General features: G+C 43.5%; 1 protein-coding gene across 4 annotated transcripts in view; it reads left to right on the forward strand.

The window, feature by feature from the left end:
* The first annotated feature begins 245 nt into the window (after nucleotides 1-245).
* The window catches only part of Osbpl11 (oxysterol binding protein like 11), a 63803-nt gene continuing 36402 nt past the window's right edge, over nucleotides 246-27646 (forward strand). Inside the window, exons 1-5 of one of the 4 annotated variants that reach the window (XM_034515351.2) lie at nucleotides 246-1183; nucleotides 14031-14099; nucleotides 22627-22802; nucleotides 23923-24002; nucleotides 27351-27527. In XM_034515351.2, coding sequence (XP_034371242.1) covers nucleotides 990-1183; nucleotides 14031-14099; nucleotides 22627-22802; nucleotides 23923-24002; nucleotides 27351-27527 — 696 coding nt within the window. In that variant the 5' untranslated portion in view covers nucleotides 246-989. The other 3 variants (XM_034515352.2, XM_076942837.1, XM_076942838.1) reach the window with 3 other exon arrangements.

Consider the following 27646-nt stretch of genomic DNA (forward strand, 5'->3'; position numbering starts at 1 on the left):
TAAATTATTTTTTTAGGTTCCCTTAAAAGGCAAGGAACTAGAGAGGAGAGGACAAGACCTGTTTAGCAAGGCCATTCCATTCCCTTTGTTTCTCCCTCCTTTCTAGTGGCTCTTCCCCACAGCTTTCCTCCTTCAGCTTCTTCTCTCCCTTGAGGTGCCTGTCACCGCCTCCTTTCGGGCTCGACTGCCCTAATCAAAGATGGCGCCAGCGCTTCAGTTCTAGCGGAAGTGAGCTCACACGACACCGGAAAGGAAGGCGGGGAGAGCTAGCAGGCGGGTGGGTGACCGGCTGTGGGTGGGGCGGCGGCCGGGGCCCTGGCTTTTACGTTTAGGGCTAAGGAAGCTCCAGGGAACTGTCGGCTCCGGTGAACTCCGCCGGGCTCCAGGGCTGTGGCTTTCGAAGGAGGCCACGGCGAACCTCTACACCTCCAGCCCAAGCTAAGCGGCCTCGGAGCCCGCGTCCCGCCCGGCGGCGTCTGCCCTACCTTCCGCGGGCTGCGCGCGACCGCTCCGGCTCAGTTCGGGGCTGCGGCGGGAACCGCCGAGCTGGCTGGACGGGCCCTTTCTCCTGAGGACCCGGCTGAGGAGAAGAGGCAGGGCGGCTGGCCCGACCCCGAGTCCTGAGGTCAGGCCGTGGGCTCCGGGCTCCCGAGCCGTGGTCTCCCGTCCTTGCCCCGCGTTCCTGGGAGGAGGATCCGCGACCTCGCCCGCGCCGCCCGGCTGCTCCTCGGAGTGTGGCACCGAGCCCTCTGGCGGGGTGATTTGTCCTCCTTGTTCTTGCTCGGGAGAGGCATCTATCTGAAGGGTACCTGTGCTCTTTAAAACTTTCAACCAAAGTGGAAATGCGTGTCCTCTTTTTCTGGACCACTGTCGATTTCCACTCTAGCCGAGGTCTGAGATCCCACTGAGAGTAAAAAACGAGAGAGAGAAAGGGAAAACGTACCTACAAGATACCTCTGGACTTGGTCTCTCCCGCCCGAGAAGGGCAGATGAACTTTGGAGTTAAGATGCAGGGAGGTGAGCCGGCATCAGTGATGAAAGTCTCCGAGAGTGAAGGGAAGCTGGAGGGCTTGGCCACAGCAGTGACCCCGAACAAGAACAGCGGCAACAGCAGCTGTGGGGGTGCCAGCAGCAGCAGCAGCAACAGCAGCCGCGGCGGCGGTACGAAAGGCTGGCAGTACAGGTATGGCCCTCCAAAGTGATGTTCTGGGGAGGCTCGGAGTGTGTTGGGGTCCGCATGTCCCAGTTGGAAGGCCACTTCCGAAGCGGCTGCTAATCTGACTTGGAGATAGAACCCTGCTTTCGTGAACAGGATTGACTTTCTTCAGAAATTCATTCAACAGGTATTTGTTGAGGCCCTTTGAGGAATTCAGAAATTGCCCCAGGGTTTATTCTTCCTCTGATTAATTTTCGCACTCACTTCTGGTTTTTGCCGCTGTTGTAATCTTGTTTACAAGCAAGCCTGAATAGCTGTTCGAACAGAAACCCGAGCTCAGCGCTTTTAGAGGCAAATGCTGGTCTCAAAACTTGTGGGATGATTGGGGTAGTAAGAGTAAGAAGAAGCACACTTTGTGACTGAGAAGGCAAGGGACTTAAATACTTAGTACAAAGGCAGACGAGCAGTAGAGTCTGATCAGGCTACTTGAAAACTCTTGAGATTCCACATTAGTTAGTTTTTATTAATATAAATGAAAAACTTGGAAAAATATCCAAAGCTTCATTTTGGTGTGTGTGGTTTTAGATTATATATACGTGTGTGTGTGTGTGTGTTTAAATTATATATACGTGAAGTGTAGGGAGAGATTACTACCCATAATTCTAAGAATGAACGGAATTAGGGCATCGTATGATGTTGGATCTACACTGATGAATATTGACATTTTGGGTAACTGTTTACTTCTAGTTGTCTTTTGTATGTTTGTTTTGGGTTTTGATTGTTTTAAGTTCTTTGACTGCACTTGTGGAACTTGGAAGGGGTTAGAACCAAGATTTTGTGAAAGATACATTTTTATCATGAGCACTATTCATATATATGAAGTGGGAATGTATTACAATATGCAAATATGGGCTGGGTGTGGTGGCATTCTCTTAATCCTGGCACAGGGGAGACGGACCGGACCGGAGGAGCTCTGAGTTTGAGGCCAGCCTCAAATCTGCATAGTGAGTTCCAGCACAGCCAGGACTACATAGAGAGCCCTGTATCACTCTCCCCAAAACCCTAATATGCAAATATATGTGTACGTGAAATATGCAGGCACGAACCTACAGAAATGAGAAGAGTAGGTAACTTTTTAATTGGCAAATGGGGATTGAAGTAAAGTCAGTGTAATTTCTCCCCCTTTGTGATTTTTTTCATTTTATTTTTTGATGTGTATGAATGTTTGCACATGTGTGTATGTAGGTTTGCACATGTGTCTATATAGGTTTGCACATGTGTGTATGAATGCATATGTGTATGTATGTTTGCACCTGTGTGTATGTAGGTTTGCACATGTGTGTATGAATGTTTTCATATGTGTATGTATGTTTGCACATGTGTGCATTGGCTGTTGAAGCTAGAAGAAGGCATCAGATCCTCTGGACCTGGACTCATGGACAGTTGTGAGCTGCCACATGTGTTCTGGGAACCAAACCTAGGTCCTCTGGGAGAGCAGCTAGTATTCTTAACCACTGAGCCATCTCTCCAACCCCTCTCCCTTTACGTGTTAAGATGAACCATAAGAAAATTCTTTTTGTGGGGATATTTTTATATCATTCAAGGAAGTAAGGAAAAGTTCAAGATAGCCAGAGGTCAGTCTTCTTTTAGTACAATTCTGAAAACCACTCCGAATTAAAGTGAAAGATTAAATAGAATTAGAGCAAATATTAGGTGCTCAAAACTCGTGGTCTTCTTTTCTTGGCTTCTCCCTCAGGTTTAGAGTCTAAAGATGTTTAAAGCACACAGAGAAACCCTGTCTCAAAAAAACAAAAAAAAAAATGTTTAAACCAAAATAATAACAATTACAAAAAGTGACCTAATCCTTTGCTCTGGAAAACAGTTTATACTCCCTGCTCCTCAGACAGCTCACACTGTTTGCTCTGTCCCTACTGAGGAACAGTGAGTGTCTTCCTGTCTGTCTTCCACCTGAGTTCCCAGTAAGTACACGTGCCTTTAGAATTCTTTCTTGACTTCCCGACAGACAGAACTTTCTCTTTGTTTCCCCTCAGTGCCCTGTTCCTGCCTCAGTTGGCGGTTGGCTGGGCTTTTCTCCTTTAGTTGCTTTGGTTGGCTTTTCCCCTTTTCAAGGCTGGTGTTACTTGTGTTGTGGACTCTTTATCTCTTTCTCCTGTCTGACCTCAGCTAATGGAGTCTGAGTCAGGAAATCCTTCAGGAACTCCAGAGCCAGGTCTTTAACTGCCTATCTGAACACTACAGATCTCATCAGTAGCTTTCATCGCTACTATAATTTGATACTATCTCAATTTTGAAAATGTACATTGTTGGGTACACAATATGTGTGTGTGTGTGTGTATGTGTGTGTATGTGTGTGTGTGTGTGTGAGAGAGGAGGGGGGAGAGAGAGAGATGGATTTGATTGAGGATGGCTCTCAGGCAGCTGGGCTTGCCTTGAGTTTGCTATGTAGCTGAGGATGACATTGAACTGATCCTCCTGATCCTAATACTAATATCATATTTAAAACATTTTATTAATTTCTTTTTTAAAAAATATAGGTAAAAGGATTACATATGTGATATATTTGCCTTAAATGCCTGTCCCAACCACCTAGTTTTCCTTCCTGGAGAAAGTATTTTTACTGATTTCTCTTTTTCTTCTGTTTTCTTTGAGACAGGGTTGTTTCCTGCTCCTCCTCCTCCTCCTCCTCCTCTTCTTCTTCCTCCTCCTCCTCCTCCTCCTCCTCCTCCTCTTCTTCTTCCTCTTCTCTCACCCCCCACCCCTCGACACGACAGGGTTTCTCTGTGTACCCCTGGCTGTCCTGGAACTGCCTGTCTCCCAAGTTTTTTTGTTTTTTTTTTTTTTTTTCTTTTTTAAAACTGTGTGTGTGTGCATGTCTTTGTAAGCATGTTCTCATGTATGCGCAGTATGCATGTCTGTGAGCACATGGAGCCTAGTCAGGGCATTGGGTTCCTCAGAGCTGGAGGTACAAATATTTGTGGAATTGGCTTGTTAAGTGAGTGCAGGGATGCCGGGCGGTGGTGGCGCACGTCTTTAATCCCAGCACTTGGGAGGCAGAGGCAGGTGGATTTCTGAGTTCGAGGCCAGCCTGGGCTACAGAGTGAGTTCCAGGACAGCCAGGGCTGCACAGAGAAACCCTGTCTCGAAAAAAACCAAAAAACCAAAAATAAAAAGTGAGTGCAAGGATTTGAACACCAGTCCTCATGGTTATACACAAGCAGTTTTAACTTTCCCATCTCCAGCCCCTGCCCCTTCCCCCTAACCCCCTTTATTTGAGACAGGGTCTTATGTAACCCTGCATGGCCTGAATTTGTTAGGTAGAACAAGCCGGTCTGAAATTCACAGAGATCTAACTGCTTCTTTTGCCTTTCCAGTTCTGGGATTAAAAGAATGCAGTACCACACCTGGCTCTCCAATCCTATTTTTTTCTGTTTTTTTTTTTTTGTTTGTTTGTTTGTTTGTTTTGTTTTTTTTGGGTTTTGTAAACAGGGTTTCTCTGTGTAGTCCTGGCTATCCTGGAACTAGTTCTGTGACCAAACTGGACTAGAACTGAAAGATCTGCCTGCTTCTGCCTCCTGAGTGCTGGGATCAAAGATGTGAGCCACAGTGCCAGATAAAATTGTTTTATTTCTTTGTTTAGTAAATTCTTATTTATATTCAATATATTTTTGGATTTTATTTACTTACTTTTAGCAATATAGAGAGATAAACCTAGAACCTTGCAAGCATGTAAGCCAACAATATTTTAGCTTTAAATAAAATAAAATGTATTTTACTTATTTGTTTGTGTGTGTGGGTATGTATGCTACAGTGGGCATATGGAGGCTCGAGCCAGGAATCTCTCCTTCCACTATGTGGATTCCAAGAATTGAACTCAGTTCATTAAGCTTGGCAGCAAGTGCCTTTACCCAGTGAGCCATCTCATTGGCCCCTTAGAGCACTTTTAATGACAAAGAAAAAACTTATGTGTGTATGTGTTGGGTGCATTGTACATTTGTGTGTATGTGTTGGGTGCATGTATACATATGTGTGTTGGGTGCATGTGTACTTGTGTGTGTTTGTTGGGTACATGTGTGTGAATGTGTGTGTGTTGAGTGCGTCATGTGTGTGTATTTGGTGCATGTGTACTTGTGTGCATGTGTGTGTGTGTGTGTGTGTGTGTGTGTGTGTGTGTGTGTTGGGTGCATGTGTCCATGTGTGTGAATATGTGTGTGTTAAGTGCATGTGTACATGTGTGTGTGTGGACACCAGTGGTCAATGTCAGCATCTTCCTCAGTTGTTTCCCATCTTGTTTTTATTTTTAGTATTTGAAAATGTATCACTCTGTGTGTATAATGTGTGTGTGTGTGAGTGTGAACGTGTACTGGGGTGTCCATGTCACCCTGGTCAGAAGGCAGCTGTGGCAGTCAGTTCTCTGCTTGCACTTGTGGGTTGCAGAGATGGAACTTGAGTTGCCAGGCTTATGTGGTAAATGCTTTTACCCACTTTCTCTGCAGCCCTCTCCACTTTAAGGTCTCTCACTAAGCCCAGGGTTCCCCTTTGTCTGCCTCACCAGTGCTGTGAGGAGTTTACTAAACCATACCCTTGTACCTCTGAGGGAGGTGGCAGGAGGACCAGGTCTTCTTGTCTCAGGCTGGGGCCCTGAATCCCAGACCTTCCTGCCTTGGCCTTCCAAGTTGATTAAAGACATGTTACCACCGTACCCAGCTAAAGCAGCAGCATTTATTATTTTACAGTGTGTGTGGGTTGAGTATTTTGGCATAGCTAGTTCTGTCCTGTCTCTGTTTTCCATGAAGCCATGATCACCCAGAGGCTTGAATTTAAATAGGAAGGTTCTGCTTTTTAGCTCTCTCTTGGGACTCATGGCCTAATTTAGTTCTTTTTGCCTTGTTGGACAAAGTCCTAAGGTCCTGGTGACTGATGGTTCCTGGCCACATGGTCCTTTCTACAAAGTATACTAGAACTGGGCAGCTTAGTTCATCAGAGGTGAGTCTGAAAGCCAGAGCTCTAGCCAGGCTTATGCTCTCAATAAGTCACAGTCTTTCTAACCTAAGCATGGAAGTGGCGTCACATCACTTTCCTCCGGGCGTACATACACAGGGCATGCACACCAGCTGTCTGGGTCATTGGGTACATGCCAGAGAATGTCTACCATAGTTAGTAATTAATGGAATCTGGATGATGATTTAATATCAAATCATTTTTCATGTGATCAAACAAATTTGATTTGATTGTTAGTGACTAAGAGGCAGTTAGGTGCTAGGAAATGAGCCAAGGAACCAGGACACCAGACAATAAGGGTAAAAGGAGGAATGGGTGAGGGGTGATAGTGAGGGAAGGAAGGACAGGTGACCCTAGTTGTCACCCACATTTAAAACTCTGAAAATTTAGAGGATAAATGAATCTGGGGCAGTCAGATTATGCACTGGGCTTTGGATGTGCCCAGCTCAGTATGCCCGAGTGTTTTCAGGTCACATTCAGCTAGCTTCAGAATGAAGGGACATGGACATATATATTTAACCCAGCAATTCTCAGAGGAAGGTAGTGGGCACTGTCTTTGTCAACAGTGGAAGAAAATGGAAGTTGAAATGAGTTGGCTAGGATCCTATAGCTAGTAATTGGAAAAAGTTTTATGACTAGTTATTTGCATAGAGGTATTAAAAGAAGATAGGCTATAAATGAATGGATACTTATTGATAGTAATAACTAGTTTAATACATAGCTTGTCTCATATTTTGCTATGATTCTAACTCATAACAATTATTTTTGAGCCCATTCAGTGTGTGAGTCTCTCTGTTACTCAATTCCCAATTATGTACACACCCAGCAGAGTGGAAGTTGGAATCTCCTGGCCTTCATTTTCAGTCTCATTGAAAAAAATCAGGGTAGGAAAGAACCTCTGTTTGCAGACTGTTTCTTGGCGACCCTAAGAAAAAGTTGGTTGAATTTATTCCATTAGCCCTTAATTATCTTTCCTTTAGAGTCATTTATATTCAATTCACACATGGATTTTACTCCATTTGTAGAGAGGATAGATTTCTTAATTTGGGGTCCCTCCTTTTTCACTGTGAATGCTGGCAGTTCATAGATGAATTTTCCTCTTTATTTTTCTATTCTCTGTGTCAGCTTTTTTTGTTGTGTTGTTGTTGTTTGTTTTTGTTTTTTTGAGACAGGATTTCTCAGTGTGGCCCTGGCTGTCCTGGATCTCCCTCTGTAGACCAGACTGGCCTCAAAGTCAGAGCTCCACCTGCCTCTCTGCCTCTCTGCCTCTCTGCCTCTCTCTCTGCCTCTCTCTGCCTCTCTCTGCCTCTCTGCCTCCCTCTCTGCCTCCCTCCCTGCCTCCCTGCCTCCCTGCCTCTCTGCCTCTCTCTCTGCCCCTCTGCCTCTCTGCCTCTGCCTCTGCCTCCCGAGTGCTGGGATTGAAGGCGTGTACAGAGGGAGGCTCACAAATCCGGACTGCACTGTTTATTGAAATGGATGGAAAGGAACAAACCAAAGGAAGTGCTGAACGGCAGGCTGGGCATATGGTAGGGCCTGCCTTTCCAAACTTTAAACACTTCAAACATTTTATTGTTGCTTTCCACCAGCTAACCACGACTAGCTAAAAGGCAGATAGATCTCTTTTCTGCATTAGCATGCAATTGTGCTTTTCAGAGGAAGGACTGGACTGGTGGAAGCCTTGGAATGGGCCTCTGTCTTCTAGGCTGCTGTTACACAGCCTTGAAAACAACTGTGGGACAAAGGGCAGCCAGTACCTCTGCTCACCAAACATTCCTCAGAAGATGGTCATGTGTGCCATTGCTTTTTTTTTTTTTTTTTTTTTTTTTCTGTGATGAAAATAAGTCTCATGTGATGAAACAAAGTCTTACTTGGCAGAGTCAGTAGTACAGTTTGCTGCTTTTGATAAGATGTGTGTTCTAGCCAGGCCTTAAGTTCTGCCCTTTAACACACTCTGTCCTGTGTGTAGGTGTCACATGCCCTCTTTGTGGCCTGGTGGGATTGGGCTGAAAATCTGTGTGCTGCTGTTGCTCTGAGAACTGAAGTCAGTCTGTCCTTTCCCACATAGGAGCCCTCTGCCACTCCCTATGAAATTGTAGCCTGCTAATTTGCTGGCTTGTGAATGGGGCAATCCTCAGAAGCTCTGTAGCCCTAGCAGAATATCTATTGCAGAACACGGTGATAATAAAAATGATTAGCATTGGTGCTGGAACAAACCAATGGCTTTGAGCTTGCTTGGTAAGTTCTTTATCACTGAGCTATATCTCCAGCCCAATCAATAGTTAAGTACCTATAACTATGAGTACTAGAATATTTATTTCAAGTATCTGTTCATTATTCATGACAGATACATCTGCGAAAGATGTATCTATCATGAATAATAACTAAGTTTCACACACACTCTACCAATACAAACAGCTCCTGAACAAAAAAGGACTAGAATTAAACATAGGCCATTAACCACAACTTGAATAATTCATCTCTGTGATTCAAAAGCATGCGTGGCATACCCTGATTTCATTCATTCTTAAAGTTATGGATGTAAATTTCCCCTATGCATTATCAAAAACCAAAATAAGCCTGTTGCTTTTCTAGGAACACTTGTTCTTTAAATTTCTTCATTCATAAAGATTTCCTCATTAAAACAGCATTTAAGGGGGCTGGAGAGGTGGCTCAGTGGTTAAGAGCACTGGTTGTTCTTCTAGAGGACGTACAGCTGTCTGTAACTTCAGAATCCAGCAGCCTCACACAGATGTACATGTAGGCAAAATAATATATGCACATAAAATAATTTTTTAGAAAGTATTTTTAAAAAATAGCCTGATCAACTCAAACTAAAATGTCCCTCAGCGCAGGTCTGAGTGTTGGAGGCTCTGTACTTTCTTCACTACCACCTCCTGACTCTGCCCTCGTCAGTCCACCCAGTTGCTCCCCCTTGGTTGTCAGTCTCAGGTAGCACAGAGAACCACTGGCTTCACACTCACCTCAATTTGTGTAGACCCCATCTTCTGTACGCCCCTGCTCTTGCTTCTCTGTTCCCCATGCCTCATTCTTCTTGTCCTTGAACTTTTCCTTAGCATTCTCTTTCACTCCTGTCTGTCTCTTGTCGTGTATGTATCTTGGGTAGTCTTGTTTACAACCAAGCCTTCAAATGTGCTGTACACACATAGGCCATTCAGTCATGCTGCCTTACCAGATACCTCCTTTGTGAACTTTGCAGGTCCGTAAGGCCACTGAGTGAAGTGTGAGTTCCTCTGTGACCCCCATTTGGGTGTGGCATCTATTTTTTGCCTATTTACTGCAGTTGAAATCTAGCTGTTGCCTTTGCTTTTCTCTCACTCTCTCTCATTTCACATCTACTCAATCAGCAGGTCCTGTCACCCCAGCCGTTACCATAGCATCCTGTACTCTGTTTACCATAGAGTCCTGTACTCTGATGAGATACTCTTTTTAGACAGATACCATACATAGTCTCTGGCTTGTGGCTCCTAGATTGTGTTTAGATACATACAATAGATGCATGTGACATGTGGAAATAGACGAAACACTGCCTAGTGGGACAAAGGGGACTGACAGGAGGGAGGGGCATGGAAAGAGGGGGTGTTTATGCACACTGGACACTTGAAGGAAAACTTGAAAAGGAAAGAAGGAAGGCTTTTTAAAAATTTGGGTGGCAGCTAAAACACACTCCTGTTTTAATTGTGTTCCAGTGCCAGAGACCATTGATACCATGTTTTCTCTATGTGTCATGTTTCTTCTAGGGAATTTCTCTTACTTTTCAGTGGGTTTTCAGAGTGCTTGTAATAATCCCTTTCCTTTTCTCCCTCCCTTTCTTCCTTTCTTGTTTCTTTTTTGTTTTTTGTTTGTTTGAAACAGGTTTACTCTGTTTAGCCCTGGGTGTCCTGGAATTTGCTGTGTAGATCAGGCTGGCCTCAAACCCAGAGATCTGTCTACCTCTGCCTCCCAAGTGCTGGGACTAAAGAGGCAATCCACGACTACTTGGGAATCATTTGTTCTTAACTGAAGGATCTGAAAGTGTTTGGAAGCAAGTTTGACTTTGAACATTTTATGTAACTTAAGTCTGATAAAGGTTAATGTCTGGAGCTAACACCTGTGACACTATCCCTTAGGGAGTTAAAGCAGGAGGGATAGGCTTGAGACATTCAGGGCAGGTAGGGGTGTGTGTGTGTGTGTGTGTGTGTGTGTGTGTGTGTGTGTGTAGTAAGACTGTCTCAAACAAAAAGAAGTATGCAGTAATAATGGAGATTGGGAATTGAAACAGTTGTTTTCTAGGAGTGTCAGACTCAATGTATTAATACCACTGGGCAGATACGGCCAGTGGTAACCCACCCAACATGGGTGCTAGGCAGAGCACTCAGGGCCTCTGGAAGAGCAGTATGTGTTCTCAACCACCAAGCCATCTCTCCAGCCCCTTCTCCAGATGTTTTCCTAGACAGCTTCCAGGACTAATTCCAAGCAGATGATACTTTGAAAAATCAGAAATACATCTAATTTGTGAGCAGTGGTGTTACTGAAGATAACTTCTTCATAGCTTAGTTTTCAGTGTCTTGTTTTTAATCACCTGATTCATAGAACATGAAATATCATGATAAAATCGGTATATAATGTTTTCCTCAATTAACAACCAGATTGTCTTAATATTAAAAGGTTCATTAAGATCTGCAAAACTGTATACACTTCTACAGAGTGAAGCGTGAGCGCTGGAAGGTCACTCGCACGCAGTCACAGCCTTCCATCAGAAACTCGGTCAGCAGGGTTTCAGGCTGAGAGCTTTCAGATTTTGATGTCTGTATGTGGGAATTAGGACTTGGGGTGTTTGGATTAGGAGATGCTAGATTGTATAAGGAGATACGGAGTGGGCAGAGAGATGTTCGGGCCCAGCGCAGAGATGTGCTGCAGTGCCTCTCAGCCCAGCATTGGCGAGACAGGCAGGGCCAGCATGGAGTCTAAGGGTGTCCTTGGTTGAATAGTGACTTTGAAACCTGTCTGGGCTACAGCATACCCACAGCTCCCAAAGCAAAGCATTGAGTCTCCCAGCATCTTCTCATGGCCACCAGGTGGCACAGTCTTCCCACTTGGGGAAGAAAGGGAGACTAAAGAGAACCTGTGATTGTCTGTGCCAAAGACTAGTGGTGCTCAAGTTGTTTCTGTGTAATTGGTGACGGGTGTTTTGTATATCAAAACAAGCAGTAGTCTACACTTACTTATTTGAGTCTTGTTCTTCTGTTGCTGTTTTGAGACAGGGTCTCATTTTATGTAGTCCAGGTTGGCCTTGAACTCATTCATGTTCCTGCCTTAACCTCCCAAAAGCTGGGATTTCTGTCAGATTGCCACCAGCTGGGATCTGCTTCTTACATGAGACTAGATTTATGCTGTTATTAAGTTAATCACCATCAACATCTTTCTTGTAATTTTTATGAGAAAGTTAAACCTTTTTTTGAGACTGTAGTTTTATTTATCTCTGGCCTGGTAGCTGACCATGGCTTTGACCTCCTGATTCTTTTGCCTCTTGAGTACAGGGATCACAGGTATATGCTAGTATGCCTTACTTAAAAGTTAACTCTTTTTATATGTATTCACCAATAAAGTGTTGATAACATTAGAACACAAATCACTGTATTGTGACTTGTGAGGAACCACTTTGGATTATTTTTGTAGATAATACTATTAAAAGTATATATTTAAAATTTTACTGTTAGCTATTAAATGACTGATACAGAATTAATGAAGATGGTAGAGTTAATAAAGATGATGCAGGGTTTTTTTTTTTTTTTTTTTTTCAAGACAGGGTTTCTCTGTGTAGCCCTGGCTGTCCTGGAACTCACTCTGTAGACCAGGCTGGCCTCCAACTCAGAAATCTGCCTGCATCTGCCTCCCAATGCTGGGATTAAAGGCGTGTGCCACCACCGCCCGGTGATGATGCAGGTTTTTTTTTAAAAACATTTTTTAAAATTTATTTAATATATGTGAATACACTGTAGCTGCCTTGAGACACACCAGAAGAGGGCATCAGATCCCATTGCACATGGTTGTGAGCTACCATGTGGTTGCTGGGACTCAAACTCAGGACCTCTGGAAGAATAGTCAGTGCTTTTAACCATTGAGCCACCTCTCCAGCCCCCGATGATGCAGTTTTTAATTGCTTGCTTTAATTAATTTTTGGCGTGTGTGTGTGTGTGTATAAGAGAGAGAGAGAGGGGGGGGGTGGATATGCAGGTGCTCCCATGTGGGTGTGTGAAGGTCAGTGTCAGGTGACGTCTTCTATCACTCTCTACCTTTTTCATATATATATATATATATATATATATATATATATATATATACATTTATCTAATGTGTCTGTGTATACATGCAGAAGCATGAGTATGTGTCATGCATGTGTGTGGATCTGTATATACATGCACAAGCAGGAGTATGTGCCATGCATGTGTGTGGATCTGTATATACATGCACAAGCAGGAGTGTCATGCATGTGTGTGGATCTGTATATACATGCACAAGCAGGAGTATGTCCCATGCATGTGTGTGGATCTGTGTATACATGCACAAGCAGGAGTATGTGCCATGCATGTGTGTGGATCTGTATATACATGCACAAGCAGGAGTATGTGCCATGCATGTGTGAGGAAGTCAGAGGACAACTTGCGGGAATGACCTGTTTCCTCTACAGTGTAGGCTCCTAGCTGGAAGTCCTATCATCAGATTTGTTGGCCAGTGCCCTGCTGAGCTAGGTCTCCAGCCCTTTACCTCATTTCTGGGATAGACTCACTGACCTGGAGCTCACCAGTTGGTTGGACTGTCTGGCCAGTGAGGCCTGGGATCTTCCCATTCTTTCTAGCACTGGGATTAAAGGCATGCGATTGCGATTTTTTTCTTTTAAAAAAAAAAAAAAAAAAAGCCAAGGATCTGAACTCAGGTCCACATGTTTGCACAGCAAGCCCTTTGCCTACTGACCATCTCGTCCAACTCTCTTCGATGGCTTTAACATGTCTATACTTTCCTAAAGGGTAGTTAGTATGGTAAGATTTTAGGAAAGTTTCTTCCCATAATCCACAGGCAGATAACCGTAGAAGTCCAGTTCTTATAGGACATACTTGGCTGCAGTGCTTTTATGACATGCCACAGGCAGGAGGACACCTTCCAGAGACAAGACTTGGTGTGGAGAACCCAGACTAGGAAGTGACTTTCCAAATGGTGAATTATGGACACCTTGATCCTTTGAGGAAATAATTTCTGTTGTGTTCTGCCTGGGCCTTTGCAGGGTAAATGGAGAGTTCAACACTCAGGTTATGGGGCTACAGGACTGGACAAAGAGTAAGTCTCGTGGACAGAAACAGTTCAGGGAAAGCAGACTGTATGTTGAGTACCCAAAGCAGAGAAAGACTCTTTAGGACTCATTTTGGGAGTTGTTTTAAATAGACATTCACAGTGTCTTTGTGTTTATATTTATGTGGTGTTATATTCACATGACTTGTCCCGTTTCCCTCCCCCTCCTCCTCCCCTCCCTTCTCTTTCTTTCTTTGTTGGTTTCTTTCTTTCTTTGTTTGGTTCTTTCTTTCTTTCTTCTTTGTTTGGTCTTTTGTTACAAGATGATTTCTTTGTATCCCTGGCTGGCCTGGCATTCAATATGTAACCAGGCTGGCTTCAATCCAACATACAGAGATTCTTCTTGCCTCTGCTTCCTGAGGGCACAGACTAAAGGCAATCATGACCATGCCTGGAAAATTTAATGAGTTAGTGTCTCTGCAACTGTTTTCAAAACTGTATAGTTGTCTGGGTTTGTTTTTGTTTTGTTTTCCTATTTCCACTAACTTCAGCTCTGTTCTTTTTGAAACAGTGATCACATGGAGAGTGTTAATGGCTATTTAATGAAGTACACCAACCTTGTCACCGGGTGGCAGTACAGGTAAGCTGACTATCCTATGATGTCAGCCTCCTACGAGGTTGGGAACTGATTGTGTTATATGCTGTTGTTAGTACATAGCTGGGAAACCTTTAGTGGAGGATTTACCACATCTCTCCTATAAATTGGAAGGCTTTCTCTTTAGAGATGGAAGAATTGGCATATGTCCCAGTGGCAACCTCTAAATCTCAGCACTGTCATTAGGAATGGAGTGGTGTATTCACCTACCATGTGCTGTTACTGTGTACAGAGGTGAGGCTCTTAAGGGAAAATGGGCATTTATGCTTGGTTCTCAAGCTGTGGCCTTGGAGAGTTAAATAAGCAGCCCACAGCCACATAGGCAGTTGGTGAGTAGGGAAGCCAGGTATGTTAAGTACGTTGTAGACGTAATAGTTGCAGGGCAAGCGTATTAAGGTCTTATTTTATAATCAACATTAAATAATAAGATTTAAATCATCTAACTCAGTGTAATTAAATGTGCTCACCATTTCGTACTACAGTCCGAACTGCTGATCTCCAGAACCTTCCTCATCTTCTTGAAACTCCATACCTTTCATATACCAGCCTCCTTCACAGCCTCCTTCTGTTTTAGTCTCTGGATTTTACCCCTCCTTCTGCCTCGCGCCCAGGCAGCATATAGTATGTGACCTTTTGTGACTTTATTTCACTCTGCATAGTGTTCAGATTCATGTGTTCTAGGTTTGTATCACAACTTTGGTGGGTGGTGTTTTGTTTGTTTTGTTTTTCAAGACAGGATTTCTCTGTGTAGCCTTGGTTTTCCTAGAACTCAGAGATCTGCCTCCCTTTGTCTCCTACGTGCTAGAATTAAAGTCTTGTGGCACACCACCTAACTCTTTGGTGGTTTTTTCTCACTTTACTTTTATATTTACATATATGGATGTGTACAAGAGCACACCCCTGTGTGGCTGAGTGTCACAGACAGTGTGGAGATCACAGTCAGTTCTTTTCCATTTGTGGTCCTAGGGATTGAACCGTCTTCAGACCTGGCAACATTTCTTCATCCACTGAACCATTTTTTGGTCCATTTTTTAAAAATTACATTAATTGATTGATTGGTGTGTGTGTGTCGCAGTCAGAGGAAACCTTATAGGAATCAGTGTTCACTTTTCATCATGCAGGTCCTGGGATTTAACTCAGGGCATTAGGCTAGCAGAAATGCCTTCACTTGGTCCACACCATCATTTAAGGCCAGTAATATTCCAGCGTGTGTGTGTGTGTGTGTGTGTGTGTGTGTGTGTGTGTGTAAAACCTTATTTATCTATCCATATATTGATGGATATTTGGGTTATTTCTTCCTTTGGCAATTGTAAATAAGGCTTTGCTGTGAATGTTGTGCCAATATCTGTTCAAGTCTACATTTTTATGTTCATTCCAGGAAGTAGAATTAATGGACAGTACATTGTTTTGTTTTTAAAGAAATGAACTGCCAGGCAGTGGTGGCGCATGCCTTTAGTCCCAGCACTTGGGAGGCAGAAGCAGAGGCAGGTGGATTTCTGAGTTCGAGGCCAGCCTAGTCTATAGAGTGAGTTCCAGGACACCCAGAGATGCACAGAGAAACTCTGCCTCGAAAAAACAAAAAAACAAAAAAAAAAAAAAACAAAAAAAAAAAAAAAAGAAAAGAAAAAGAAAAAAGAATTGCTACTAGGCATGGTGGCAGTGATGGCACACAACTTTAATCCCAGTACTTGGGAGGCAGAGGTAGGCAGGTCTCTGCGTTTGAGGCCAACCTGGTCTACGTAGTAAGTACAGGACAGCCAGGCTACATAAAGAAACCCTGTCTCAAAAATCCAAATTAAAAAAAAATAATAAATAAATGAGCTCTTTGTATGTGGCCCAGGTTGAGAACAAGCTCTTGAGCCCCAACGATTCTTCTGGCCTTAGTATCTGGAGTGGCTAGGACTGTAGACATGTACCCTTGGGCCTGTTTCTACTCTTCCCTTCTGACCAGCAAACATTTGTACACAAGGGTTCTAATTCCTCTGCATCTCACTCACCTCTCAGTCTGGGGGATACAGACGTGCACAGCCATGCCAGACTCTCTACCTGGGTGATGGTGACTTGGACTCAGGTCCTCGTGCTTGTAAGCACATGCTCTTACCCACTGAACCATCTCCCCAGTCCTTAATTATTCTTTAAAGTAATAAAACCGAAATTCATAGGCAACCAATTTTGAGTCTAAAGTCTATTTTTATAGACAGATTATTTTCACAAAACTGTGTACTATGCTATTTAAAATTTGCATGTGTTTGGAGATTCTGCTTCTAGCCATGATGGGTTAACACCAGTTGTGTTTTTCTTCCTACCTCAAAACAACACAACCAGAAATGATACATTAAAGAATTTCTTTCTTTTTGAAAGAATGTTTTTCATACACTGCAAAGAATAGCAGAAATGCCCATGGAAAATAGGATTTTTAAAAAAGAAGCCATGGCACATGCAGTCCTACCCTCCCACCAGACATACACACAAATCATACAAATACCGACAAAAACATGTTTTAAAAAGAACAAAAACGCCTTCACATTCCATTTCCGACAGATGAATTGGAGGTCATGAAGCACTGCATGAACACATTAGCTCTTGAGTGTGGGACAGGGAGATCGAAGGATTAAGACTGGAGAAGCCGAGGCTTAGGGGCTCTGCAGCTTGCCAAGCTGCCTCTTCTGTGCATTGCAAAAAGAAGCTTAAGGGACAGAAGCATTGGACCTTCGCCATCTGTTCAAGGCAGTGTCCTTCCCTCCAGGTCATCTCTATTTTGACTGAAAGCAGCTGTGAGCAGGCTGGAGATGCCTAGCATGAGTGTGCTCTAGCAAGAAGTGCTTGATGACTGGTAAGATAGCTCAGTTGACAGGCCAGCAAGATGGCTCAGGGAGTGAGGATTTCTATCTCCTGCACCCGCATGGTGGGAGGAGAAGACTCCTGCAAACTGTCTTCTGACCTCCACAAATGTATCATGGCACACTCCTGCATACACTAAATATATAATTTTGTGTAATAAAAAAAAAAAAGATGGCTCAGTTGGTAAATCACTTGACACATAGGCTTGAGGAGCCAAGCTTGATTCCCAAAGCCTATGTTAAAAAGTTAAAAAGTCAGGCATGATGGCTCACACTTGTAATACCATCACTGGGCAAATTGTCATCCAAAATGGAGAGTTCCAGTCCATTTTGAGATCCTGTCTCAAAAATAAGGTAGATAGCACTCCTAAAAAACGATACCCAAGGTTGTTTCTAGCCTGCAAACAGTTTACACATAAGTTAATTACTTGAGTTGGGCATGGTGCTATCTATATGTCTGTAATTGCAGTACTCAGGACAGAGGTGGAGGATCAGGTGTTGAAACTGTCCACAGCTATATAGTGAGTGTGAGGCCAGTGAGGAGTGAGCCTTGTGTGCTCTTTCCCCACCCCATCCCACCCCCAAAGAATGGCTTGCTCTGGAATAGCATTTTCCTGACTCCACTTCCTTTCAGTTTTAACTCTAGTCCTTGAAGGTGTCTTAGGAGTCTGTGCATGTAGACTCTGAAAGCCTCTGGAAGGTCAGGGCATGCAGTTGCCTACAGAACCGTCACTAGTGTTTGTTTCTGTACTTCAGAGTTAGAATGCAGTTGTATGTGGTGATGATTAAATTGTAGATGTTCCTGAAGCCCGCGGTTAGTTATTTCTTCAGACTGGCAGTCTTTGCCCTCCTACAGTTGCAAAGGCAAACAAATAAAACCCACAACACCTTGCAGTATTTCCCTTTAACAAAAAAGGTGAATTTTCTGTTGTGGAGGTTTGTGCTGAATGTTAATATTCCTGATGTGCAAAGCACTTACTCATAGCTCTCTAGTTTATTGTTTAGGCCAACCCGCTAGGACACACCTAGATGGAGAAGACAGCTTCCCCCTCACTCACTGTGGGCCGTCTTTCTCTAGTCTGTGCACTTCTCTTTCCTCCTGTACTGGGCCTTGAACCACAGGCCTGGCGTGTGCTAAGGAAGCTCCACACTGAGCTGTCTCTCTAGCCTTTGTCTATTTTATTTTATTTTATTTTATTTTATTTTATTTTATTTTATTTTATTTCTTGAGACAGAGTTTCTCTGTGCAGCCCTGGCTGTCCTGGAACTCACTCTGTAGACCAGGCTGGCCTCGAACTCAGAAATCTGCCTGCCTCTGCCTCCCAAGTGCTGGGATTAAAGGCGTGCGCCACCACTGCCCAGCACCTTTGTCTATTTTTAATTTTGAAGTTTTATCTCAGACAGACCTTAAACTTGGAATCCTGCCTCTGCCTTCTAAATGCTAGGATTATGGTCGAGAACCACCACTTTTGGCTTGGATGATTTTTTTTTTTCAATATAATATTTCTATTGATTCTTTGGGAATTTCAATCCTATGCCCGATTACACTGTCTTCCAATCCTTCCATGTCTGTCTCCCCACTTCTCTCATTACACCACTAACAAAACAACAGAGCAAACCCAAAAGAAACAACAAAAAACCCAAGTCCAATTTGTGTTTCCTATATACTCACGGAGTATGGTCAAACTCTCAGTGGCCTGCCTGTCAAATAGAGCTGAGTCCTTTTCTTCCTGAACCCACACCAGAGCCATCAATGTGGAGAGCTACCCTCAGCCTCCTTACCACACTTTGAAGAGTTCTCTTCAATGGCTTTCTGTTTAGGCTGTTACTTTTTTGGGGGTGGGGTGGAGAGGGGGTCCTCAGGGAAGCCTTCTATATTCCTTTGTCAGCTGTGCGTCTGCAGTTATCAGTGTCACTGCCAATGTGTCCTGGCTCTTTACAGTCAGCGGGAACACAAATGGGATGGGCTTCCACATAGTTTCTGGTGACAGCTCTGACCATGAACATGGATGGCCTTGCCTGCAGTAGGACCCCAGACAAGGTCCTCAGAGGCCCTAACCACAAGACATCAAACATGGTCTCCAGTGGCAGTGCAGGCCATTCACACCAACATGGCCCCCAGAGACAGCACAACCTGTGCACATCAGCATGGTCTCAGGCTGTAGCATAGACCACAGATATCTGCTTGGCCTTCAGTGGTAACAGAGGCCATAGACATCAGCACAGACCCTGGCCTTAGTAGGACCACAGATCCAGATATGGTCCTTGGTGCCAGCATGGGCCCCAACATCACCATGGCTTCAGATGGCAGTGCAAGCCACTCAAATCAGTAACGCCTCAACTGCAGCACAGCCCACAGACATCAGCTTGGACCCCAGCTGCCTCAAGACTGCTGACCTATGCGTGGGCCTCAGTGATGCCATGGACCACAGTGGTCCTTTAAGGAGGTCCAGTCCATGGAGTGAACCATTCCTCATTCCGGGCCTCCATCATCACTGTCAATCTGAAGGCCAGCCACCGTGTTCAGGACCTGAGGGCTAAGTCTTCTATGCAAACTCTAGAGTACTACTGCACACCACCACCTTGTGACCCCACTGGGCAATGACATGATCCATTGTTGACCTCAGCTCTCTCACATTTGTCACTACCCTGATGACTCCAGTTCCACCTCTCTCCACAGCTTCTGGTCACATATTGTTTCTTCCTAGTGTTGCTGGTTGGCCTGGGCAGCATGAGCATGGGCAGGAGTGGGCTTCTAGTTGACCCAGGAGGCCCCCCTCCTTGTTTTGAATGGAAGACTCATATAGACATTTTATAAAGACAGTTTTAGAAACTTAAGAGCATATCAGTGGCTGCCTGTGGGACAGTGGACCTGCCAGGAAACTTAGTAAGGTAGAGCAGGTCTGAGTCCCTGGAAACTCGGGTACACTCCTGAGACTTAGGCGGCTCCCTGCTCCCTGCCAGATTCCTGGAACACGTGCTACACTTCCCACATAAGGAAAGTGACCTGTTGTCATCTAGGCCCAGAATAGAGTTCTCCATGCTAATGAGGTACCTAGACGCCTTGAGAGTTTAGCCAATAGCTCCCCTTCCCAGACATTCCTCCCTGCAAAAGGTATTTAATCTCTGGCTCACTCTGAGAAGTTGGTATATATCCATTTTCCACGATGAAGAGTCAATAAATGGTATGGATAAACATGGATTGTCTCTTTCATCAAGAACTGCCATGGGAGTGCACAGAGAAGGCCTTTGCCTGCAGAGCCTCTACCTAAGCCTCCCATAGAAGGCCTCCCTCTCTGTGCTTCCAGAGAACCTCCAGACAACTCCCGCCAAGCTAAGGACAATTGCCGATGAGCTAAGCTGAGATCCCATTTTCCTTTGGACCTGGCCTAGACACCATTCTCAGCCTGTGGGCCCCCAGCTCAGCTCCCAACTCCTTGGCACTCAACGATGGATGCTTAGATGTCCAGGAGTTTGGGAGCCCCCGCCCAGGTCTTGTTGGGGGCCTGTGGATGAGGGGGCTGTGGACCACCACACTTCCCAACTTCTCAGTGTGGTTCTCCAGCAGTGACAGGAGGCCTAGGAGTCAGGGAATCCCAACTTCGGCCCCCCACATCTTAAACTGTTTCTTTCCATCCCAGGAGAGGGGTCTCATGGTTCCCTGAGTCCAGCACTAGACGATGGTGGGGGCCGGGGGAGATAAGCGCAGTCAAGCTCTCTGAGTTTCACCTCCTTAGCTGCTGAGCCCAGTGGCAGTGGGGCAGAATGTAGACCCACAGCTGCTTTATGGTATTTCTAATAATCCTTTTAAATCTTGAAAAATAACTCTTAAAAATGAGCAGATCTGTGATTGGTAGTTTATAATGTTTAGCAAACACATGAAAAAGTCTTTAACTCACTCCACAAATAAAATGAAATGTGAGTTTTAAAATGACAAAACTATGACTGATTAGAGCTCAGTCTGTAGAATACGTGCCTAGTATGCATGAGGCTCTCTCTGCCTTGGGGCCTCAGAGCCACACTAAGGTGTGTGGTGTACCTGGGAAGCCCAGCACTCTGGAGCTAGAGACAAGGAGATCGTAATTTAAAGTCATCCTTGACTACATAGAGAATTTGGGGATTGCCTGGGATATAGGAAACCTTGTCACAGAAAAACAAACAGTCAAATTAGGAGGGAGCTGTGTATGGTAGCACACACCTTTAATCCAAGCACCCAGGAGGCAGAGGTAGGTGGGTCTCTGTCTGTTGAAAGCCAGCTTGGTCTATGTTAGGACAACCAGGGTTGTGTAGAGATACCCTGCCTTAAAACAACAGTAAAAACTTTAGGCAAAGAGGCAGTAAGTCTGTGTTCTATCCCTCTTCTTAGGCAGTTTTAACCTTTTTATTTTTTTATCATCAATACAAGGCTGATTCCATTCTCTCTGACTCCTTTGCTATGATCATTTCTATGTCACTTGAGACAGTGAACATCTTCCTGGCTCTTGAACTGGCTCACACTCTACTACACCAGGTTCTGTTATGAACTTGGCTTTTCTGTAGAATGCCAAAAAACCTTCCAGAAACCCAAGCATAAACTTTGAGAAATGAAAACTTTTTTGTAACTTTTAAAGAAAAGATCTGTTATGCTACTTAAATTGGGATCTGAACTGGTATATCCTAAACTAGCCAGTCTATAATTGAATCAGAACATCAAATGCTTTTCCAAAGTCCACCGGTGTTCCATCAAATTCTTTGCCAAGGTATATCAGTATTTCATCATTTAATCTCAAGTTCCCTGGGTTTCTGGGTCTCTAGTTGCAGTCTTTTCATTTTTAAACAGGGCAAGTCACTTGTGACCTATCTAAAGGTACAGTCACAACATCCTTCTGCTAGGAGATTATTCCCAGTGTATATTTCACTGGTTACATCTTAGATCATAGTCATCTCTTTGATTACTGAGGCTTATTTTTTTTTAAAGATTTATTATTCCTTTATGTGTATGCATGCATATGCATGTGTGCGTGTGTAGGTAGGTAGGTGGTACCTGTAGAAACCACAAAAGGGTATTGGATCCCCCTTGAGTTTGCGTGTTAGGAACCAAACTCATGTCATCTGCAAGAGAAGTATGTGCTCTTAACCACATCTCTGCCACTCCCATACTCATTTCTATGCTGTCATGCTGCCAGCCTAGAGTTCATATGTTGTCATGGTAATTCTTACTGCCCTTGTCTGCAGTTTATCAAGGAGAGACACTCCTCTAAAGGAGGGCTGTGCCTTGTTTCTGTCTGTACTTACTGTGTTCTTCCCTGAGAAGCACTTCTGGGAAGGGGCTAGAGATGGGGTTTCAGTGGAGTGTCTGCCTAGGGTGTATGAGGCCTAGGATTTGATCTCCAGGACCACAACAATTATTTAAAATAAATGTGTCTCCTTCAGCTCTGTAGCTTGTGCCTTGTATTAAATGTGTTCAGTTTTACAGTCATTTTTGTCCTAGGAAATTTGTAGTGTTTCTGGTACTAGTTGGTATGCTTTAGTTTTAGGTTTGTTTGTTTGTTTTTTTTTTTTTTAAATTTTGTTTTGTTTTGTTTGAGTTTTTCAATAAAAACCACTGTAGTTTTTAAATGTTTGAAGTTTGTATGCTTTAGTTTAGCTAGAGTAAAGGTTTAAAAATCACAACTTTCTTAACATCATTGCAGGTTTTTTGTTTTAAACAATGAAGCTGGGCTACTGGAGTACTTTGTGAATGAACAATCTAGAAATCAGAAACCTAGAGGGACTTTGCAGCTTGCGGGGGCTGTGATCTCACCCAGCGATGAGGACTCACACACCTTCACCGTGAACGCTGCCAGCGGGGAGCAGTATAAACTCAGAGGTAGGCCGAGACCTGGGGTCCCCTCAGCAGAAGCTGCTCTGCTCTACTGCTGTCAGGCCTGGGCTCAGGAACCATCGTCACTGATGACACACCCCAGGGCAGTCTTAGAACTGCTCTGACAGATTATAAAATCTGCTTTAATAATGGTTTTTAAGTTGGCCAGTGAATGAGTCTGTTTAGTATTGGGCCTTATAAAAATGATTTATTTTATAAATGAAACCTTGATTAGAGATAACTGTAAGATCTAGACATTTAAATATTACTATTTTATGTCATTTGACATCTTTTAGTGACTAATAACTACAATTGGATATGTTAAACTGTCCGTATTCATTAAGATAAATTATAACTTACCATGTTTGGGTTTGGATTTTCATATTGTTTTTTAATAAAATCAGGCATGTTCAGGGTATTATGACCATAGACTTGCTCAACCTTTTTTAAGACAGGGTCTTGCTATGTAGCCCAGGCTGGCTTCAAACACTGCCCTCTACCTCTGAGAGTTATAATTACAGGCTTGTGCTGCCATGCCTGGTTTATAACCTCTGTTTAGATTAATTTATGAAGAAATAAGTGGTTTTTTTTGTTTTGTTTTGTTTTGTTTTGTTTTTTTTCTGAATAACTATGCACAAAGCATAGTGGCTGTCCTACTTGACCATTCTGCTAAGGTCTGAAAGGACTGCTGATATTTTAGATTCTTAATCAAGGTTGTTTACTTAAGTAAGGACATATCAGCTGGCAGTGGTATCACACAACTTAAATCCCAGCATTTGGGAGGTAGAGGCAGGCAGATCTCTGCATCTGAGACTGAGTTCTAGAACAGCCAGGGCTACACAGAGAAACCCTGTCTTGAAAAACAAAAAGAAGTAAGTAAACAGAAACAAATATGGGCATATCACCAGGAGGAACTTAGGATGTATACTGCCTCCTGTCCTCACCCGGCCATGGGTTCTGTGCACCTCTACAAGGGTGACCCTTTAGTCTTCCTGGTCAGTGACATCTTCTCTAAGGAAAGTAGCGCTGGCCTTTGCATTTTACTCATCCATCCTCTGTCCTCTGGACAATTAATTGTATTCCCCAAATAATTATAAATAAGTAACATCTGTATTCTTTTTATCAGCCACAGATGCGAAAGAGCGGCAGCACTGGGTGAGCAGACTTCAGATATGTACACAGCACCACACGGAAGCTATTGGAAAGGTACGTGGGTTTGTGCACAGTACCAATACATAAAACAGGAAATACGGGCTTATGTTACTAAATGTAGATAATAGAGCCAGTGAGGTAGAGTGGTTACCACCAAGCTTGACAACCTCACTTTGATTCCTTGGACCCACATGGTTGAAAGAGAACAATCTCTTGAGAATTGTCCTTGATTTCCCGTGTATGCTGGGAAATATATGCATATACATGCAACATAAATGATTGTTTAAAAAATACATCAAGATACCATTCACACATTATAAAACTGATACACTATAAAGTATAATCCTATGGTGTTAGTGTAGTTATAAGATTGTACAACCTCGGGCTGGAGAGCTGGCTCAGAGGTTAAGAGCACTAATGGCTCTTTCACAGTACCAGAATTCAATTCCCAGCAACCACATGGTGGCTCACAACCATCCGTAATGGGATCAGATGCTCTCTTCTGGTGTGTCTGAAGAGAACAGTGTGCTCACATAAATAAATAAATCTTTCAAAAAAGAAAAAAGAAAAGATTGTATGGTCATGGCAGCCATGTAACTACAAAATGTTTCTGCCAACCCCTAGACAACCCCACATAATTAACCTCCACTTCTGGTTTCTCCTTCCTAAACCCTGGGGGAGCAGTTAATCTATGCTGTTGTTTGTGAGGACTTATGAATGTGACTTACTGTGCCGGCTTTTTCCCTCCAAGGTTCATGTACACTTACATATAACAAACAGTTCCCCCTCAACCCCCTCTCTACTTAGGCTGCTCGTGGCTAGCGTGGAAACTGCCCCAGCTCTCCAAGTGTCGGGGTTAGAGATGGAAGCCGCCACGCCAGCCCAGCTGTTCTTTCTTTCTAATATACTTTCTTTCAATTTGTTTTTTGAGACAGGGTCTCACTCTAATTCAGACTGGCCTAGAACTTGGTGTATAGCCCAGGTTGGCCTTAAATCTTAAAATCTTGGCAATTCTCCTCTTGGCAATCTTCCTGTCTCAACATTTTTTTTTTTTTTTTTTGAGATAGGTTTTTGTGTATCTCATGTTGACCTGAACATCTGCTTTTCCTGCTTCTCTTTCAAGTACTAGGATTCTAAGCATGTTGGGTTTATATGGTCCCCAGGTCGTGTATGAAGTCAAATCCAGGACTTCTACATGATAGACAAGCATTCTGCCAGTTAAGCCCCAGCCCCAGCACGCCTCCTGTCTCAGCCTTGTGTGTATGTTTGTGAGCACATGAGTGCACACGTGTGTTTATGTGGTATCTACATGTGTATCTTCCTTAGTCTCTCTTTACTTTTTCTGTCTTGGCCTGGAACAGCTCTATGGTTTGAGTAGCCGAGCTAACCAGTAAGCTCCAGGGATTCACCTTCTTCCTCTTTCCCAACATTAAGGTTTCAGAACATTCCACCAAGCCTAGCTGTATTAAGTAGGTGCAGGGGATCTGAATTCCAGTCCCCACACTCAGGCGGCAAATGCTTAACTGAACCATTTTTCTACCTTTCTTGCCTCAGCCTCCTAAGTGATAGGATTACAGGTGTGAGTCTCCTTATTTGGGTTAGTGTTTTCATTAGATAGATAGATAGATAGATAGATAGATAGATAGATAGATAGATAGATAGATGCTATGAATGAGGTGAACTATGACTATTTGGGTTTATGTTTCTGGGTGGACATATTACTTTAGGGGTGTGTGTATGTGTGTGTATACATACAGGTGGAGGCCAGAGTTCAAAGCCAGGTATCTTCTTCAATCACTTTCCACCTTTTCTTTTTTGAAACAGGTCTCAGTGAACCTGGAGCTCACTACTTTGACTAAACTAACTGACCAGTGAGCCACAGGGATCCAACTGCGTTCACCTACCCAGCTCTGGGATTAAAGACTCACACCACTATGCCTGCCTGTTTAACGGGTGCTGAGGATCAAATTCAGATCCTCAGGTTTTTGTGGCAAGCACTTTACCAACTGAGCCATCTTGCCAGCCCCTCCTTTCATTTCCTGGAAGTATGTATGTATGTATGTAGGAGTAGACTCTCTGGGTCATATGGCAGGTCATGTCTATGTGTCTGTATATGGGTGTGTGCACGTGGAGGCCATAGGTCAGCACTGAGTGTCTTCCTCAGTCACTGCCTACCTTATTTTTTTGAGACAGGGTCTTGAACTGAGCCTGGAGCTCACTGCTCTGGCTTATGTGGTAGGCCACTGAGCTCAGGACCCACCTGCCTCTGTCTCCCACGTGCTGGGATTATAGACACTCCACAGCACGCCCAACTTCTTACTTCTCAAGTGACTGATCACACTGAATACCTTTTTATGTCTTGTTGGTTATTAATTTGAATATCTTTAAAAATATTCTTGATTATTCTTAGTGTGTTTACATGTGAGTGCAATGCATCCCTCCCACGTTGTGCATGGAGGCCAGAGGTTACTTTAGGGGTAGGTCTGTCCTTCAGCATGGGTTCCAGGGATTGGATTCAGGTTGTCATGCTTTGCAGCAAACGCCTCTATTCACTGAGTCATCTCGTCAGCCCAGTAATTTATGTCCTTTTATGGAAGTGTTTTATTTGTTTGTTTACTGTGCTTGGCTCTTTACAGTGTTTTTGTTTCGTTTTAAGATGAGAAGGAGGGATGAAATTGTTGAAATTTGGAGATGTCTAAAAAGCGATACCTGAGTAGCTCATTTAAAGGATTTCATATCAGAGGATAACAATTTTTTTTTACCATATTTTGTCTTCTATTTTTTTCTTCCTAGCATTTAACCCACTAATTTTTTTTTTTAATTATGACTTAGGTCTGGGAATGGTGGACCTGTAATAATAACATTTTGGAGGCTGAGGCAGGATTGTGAGTTTGATTCTAGTCTGGGCTAGATCCTTTCTCAAAGTACTGCAAACAAAACATTGTGTTTAGGTCTGAGGCCCAGTCTGCAAGAAAAACAATGTAATATTACTTGTGGTGCAAACTGCTAGTCGGTGACAATGATCAGAAAGTACCAGATCGTTCCAAAGGATACCTGGAGTTTTCTTTAGGAGATGTGGTATATTGTTGCATACACAACATGTATATTCCTTATTGTGTTGTCTTTGTGTTTTAGGGTTTAAAATAGGAAATGAGAAGAGTGTTATTCTAATAGACTTTCAAAAAATACATAAAAATTCTTTCAGAATGATAAACTGGAAATTTCAACTTTTAACCTTTGAATAGGAAAAAAATTAATCTTCAGAAATTTGCATAAGTTAAATCTGATGTTACTATATTCTCAAAATTGTAGATGTATAAAGCCTGAAGTATATGGTAATTTGATGGCAAGAGAGCCAAAATTGTAAAAAGCACAAGAGAAATTGTTTTCTTTTTCTGACAGAATAATCCTCCCTTGAAGTCTCGGAGCTTCTCGCTTGCATCTAGTGGTAATTCTCCCATATCCCAGAGGAGACCAAGTCAGAATGCCATTTCTTTTTTTAATGTTGGACATTCCAAACTGCAATCAGTGAACAAAAGAGCTCACTTGCATCCAGACCATCTGGTGGAGGTCAGAGAAGTAAGTATGTCTCAGAGGCCAGGTACTCAGACAGCAGTGTGCCTGGTTCTCACAGCCTTGGTAGTTCTGTTTGTGTCTTAAGGACCCTTCAGGGCTTCCCATCCATTCTTCTAGGATAA

This window comes from Arvicanthis niloticus, chromosome 12 (assembly GCF_011762505.2).
Source record: "Arvicanthis niloticus isolate mArvNil1 chromosome 12, mArvNil1.pat.X, whole genome shotgun sequence".
In the NCBI taxonomy this organism is placed as follows: Eukaryota; Metazoa; Chordata; class Mammalia; order Rodentia; family Muridae; genus Arvicanthis; species Arvicanthis niloticus.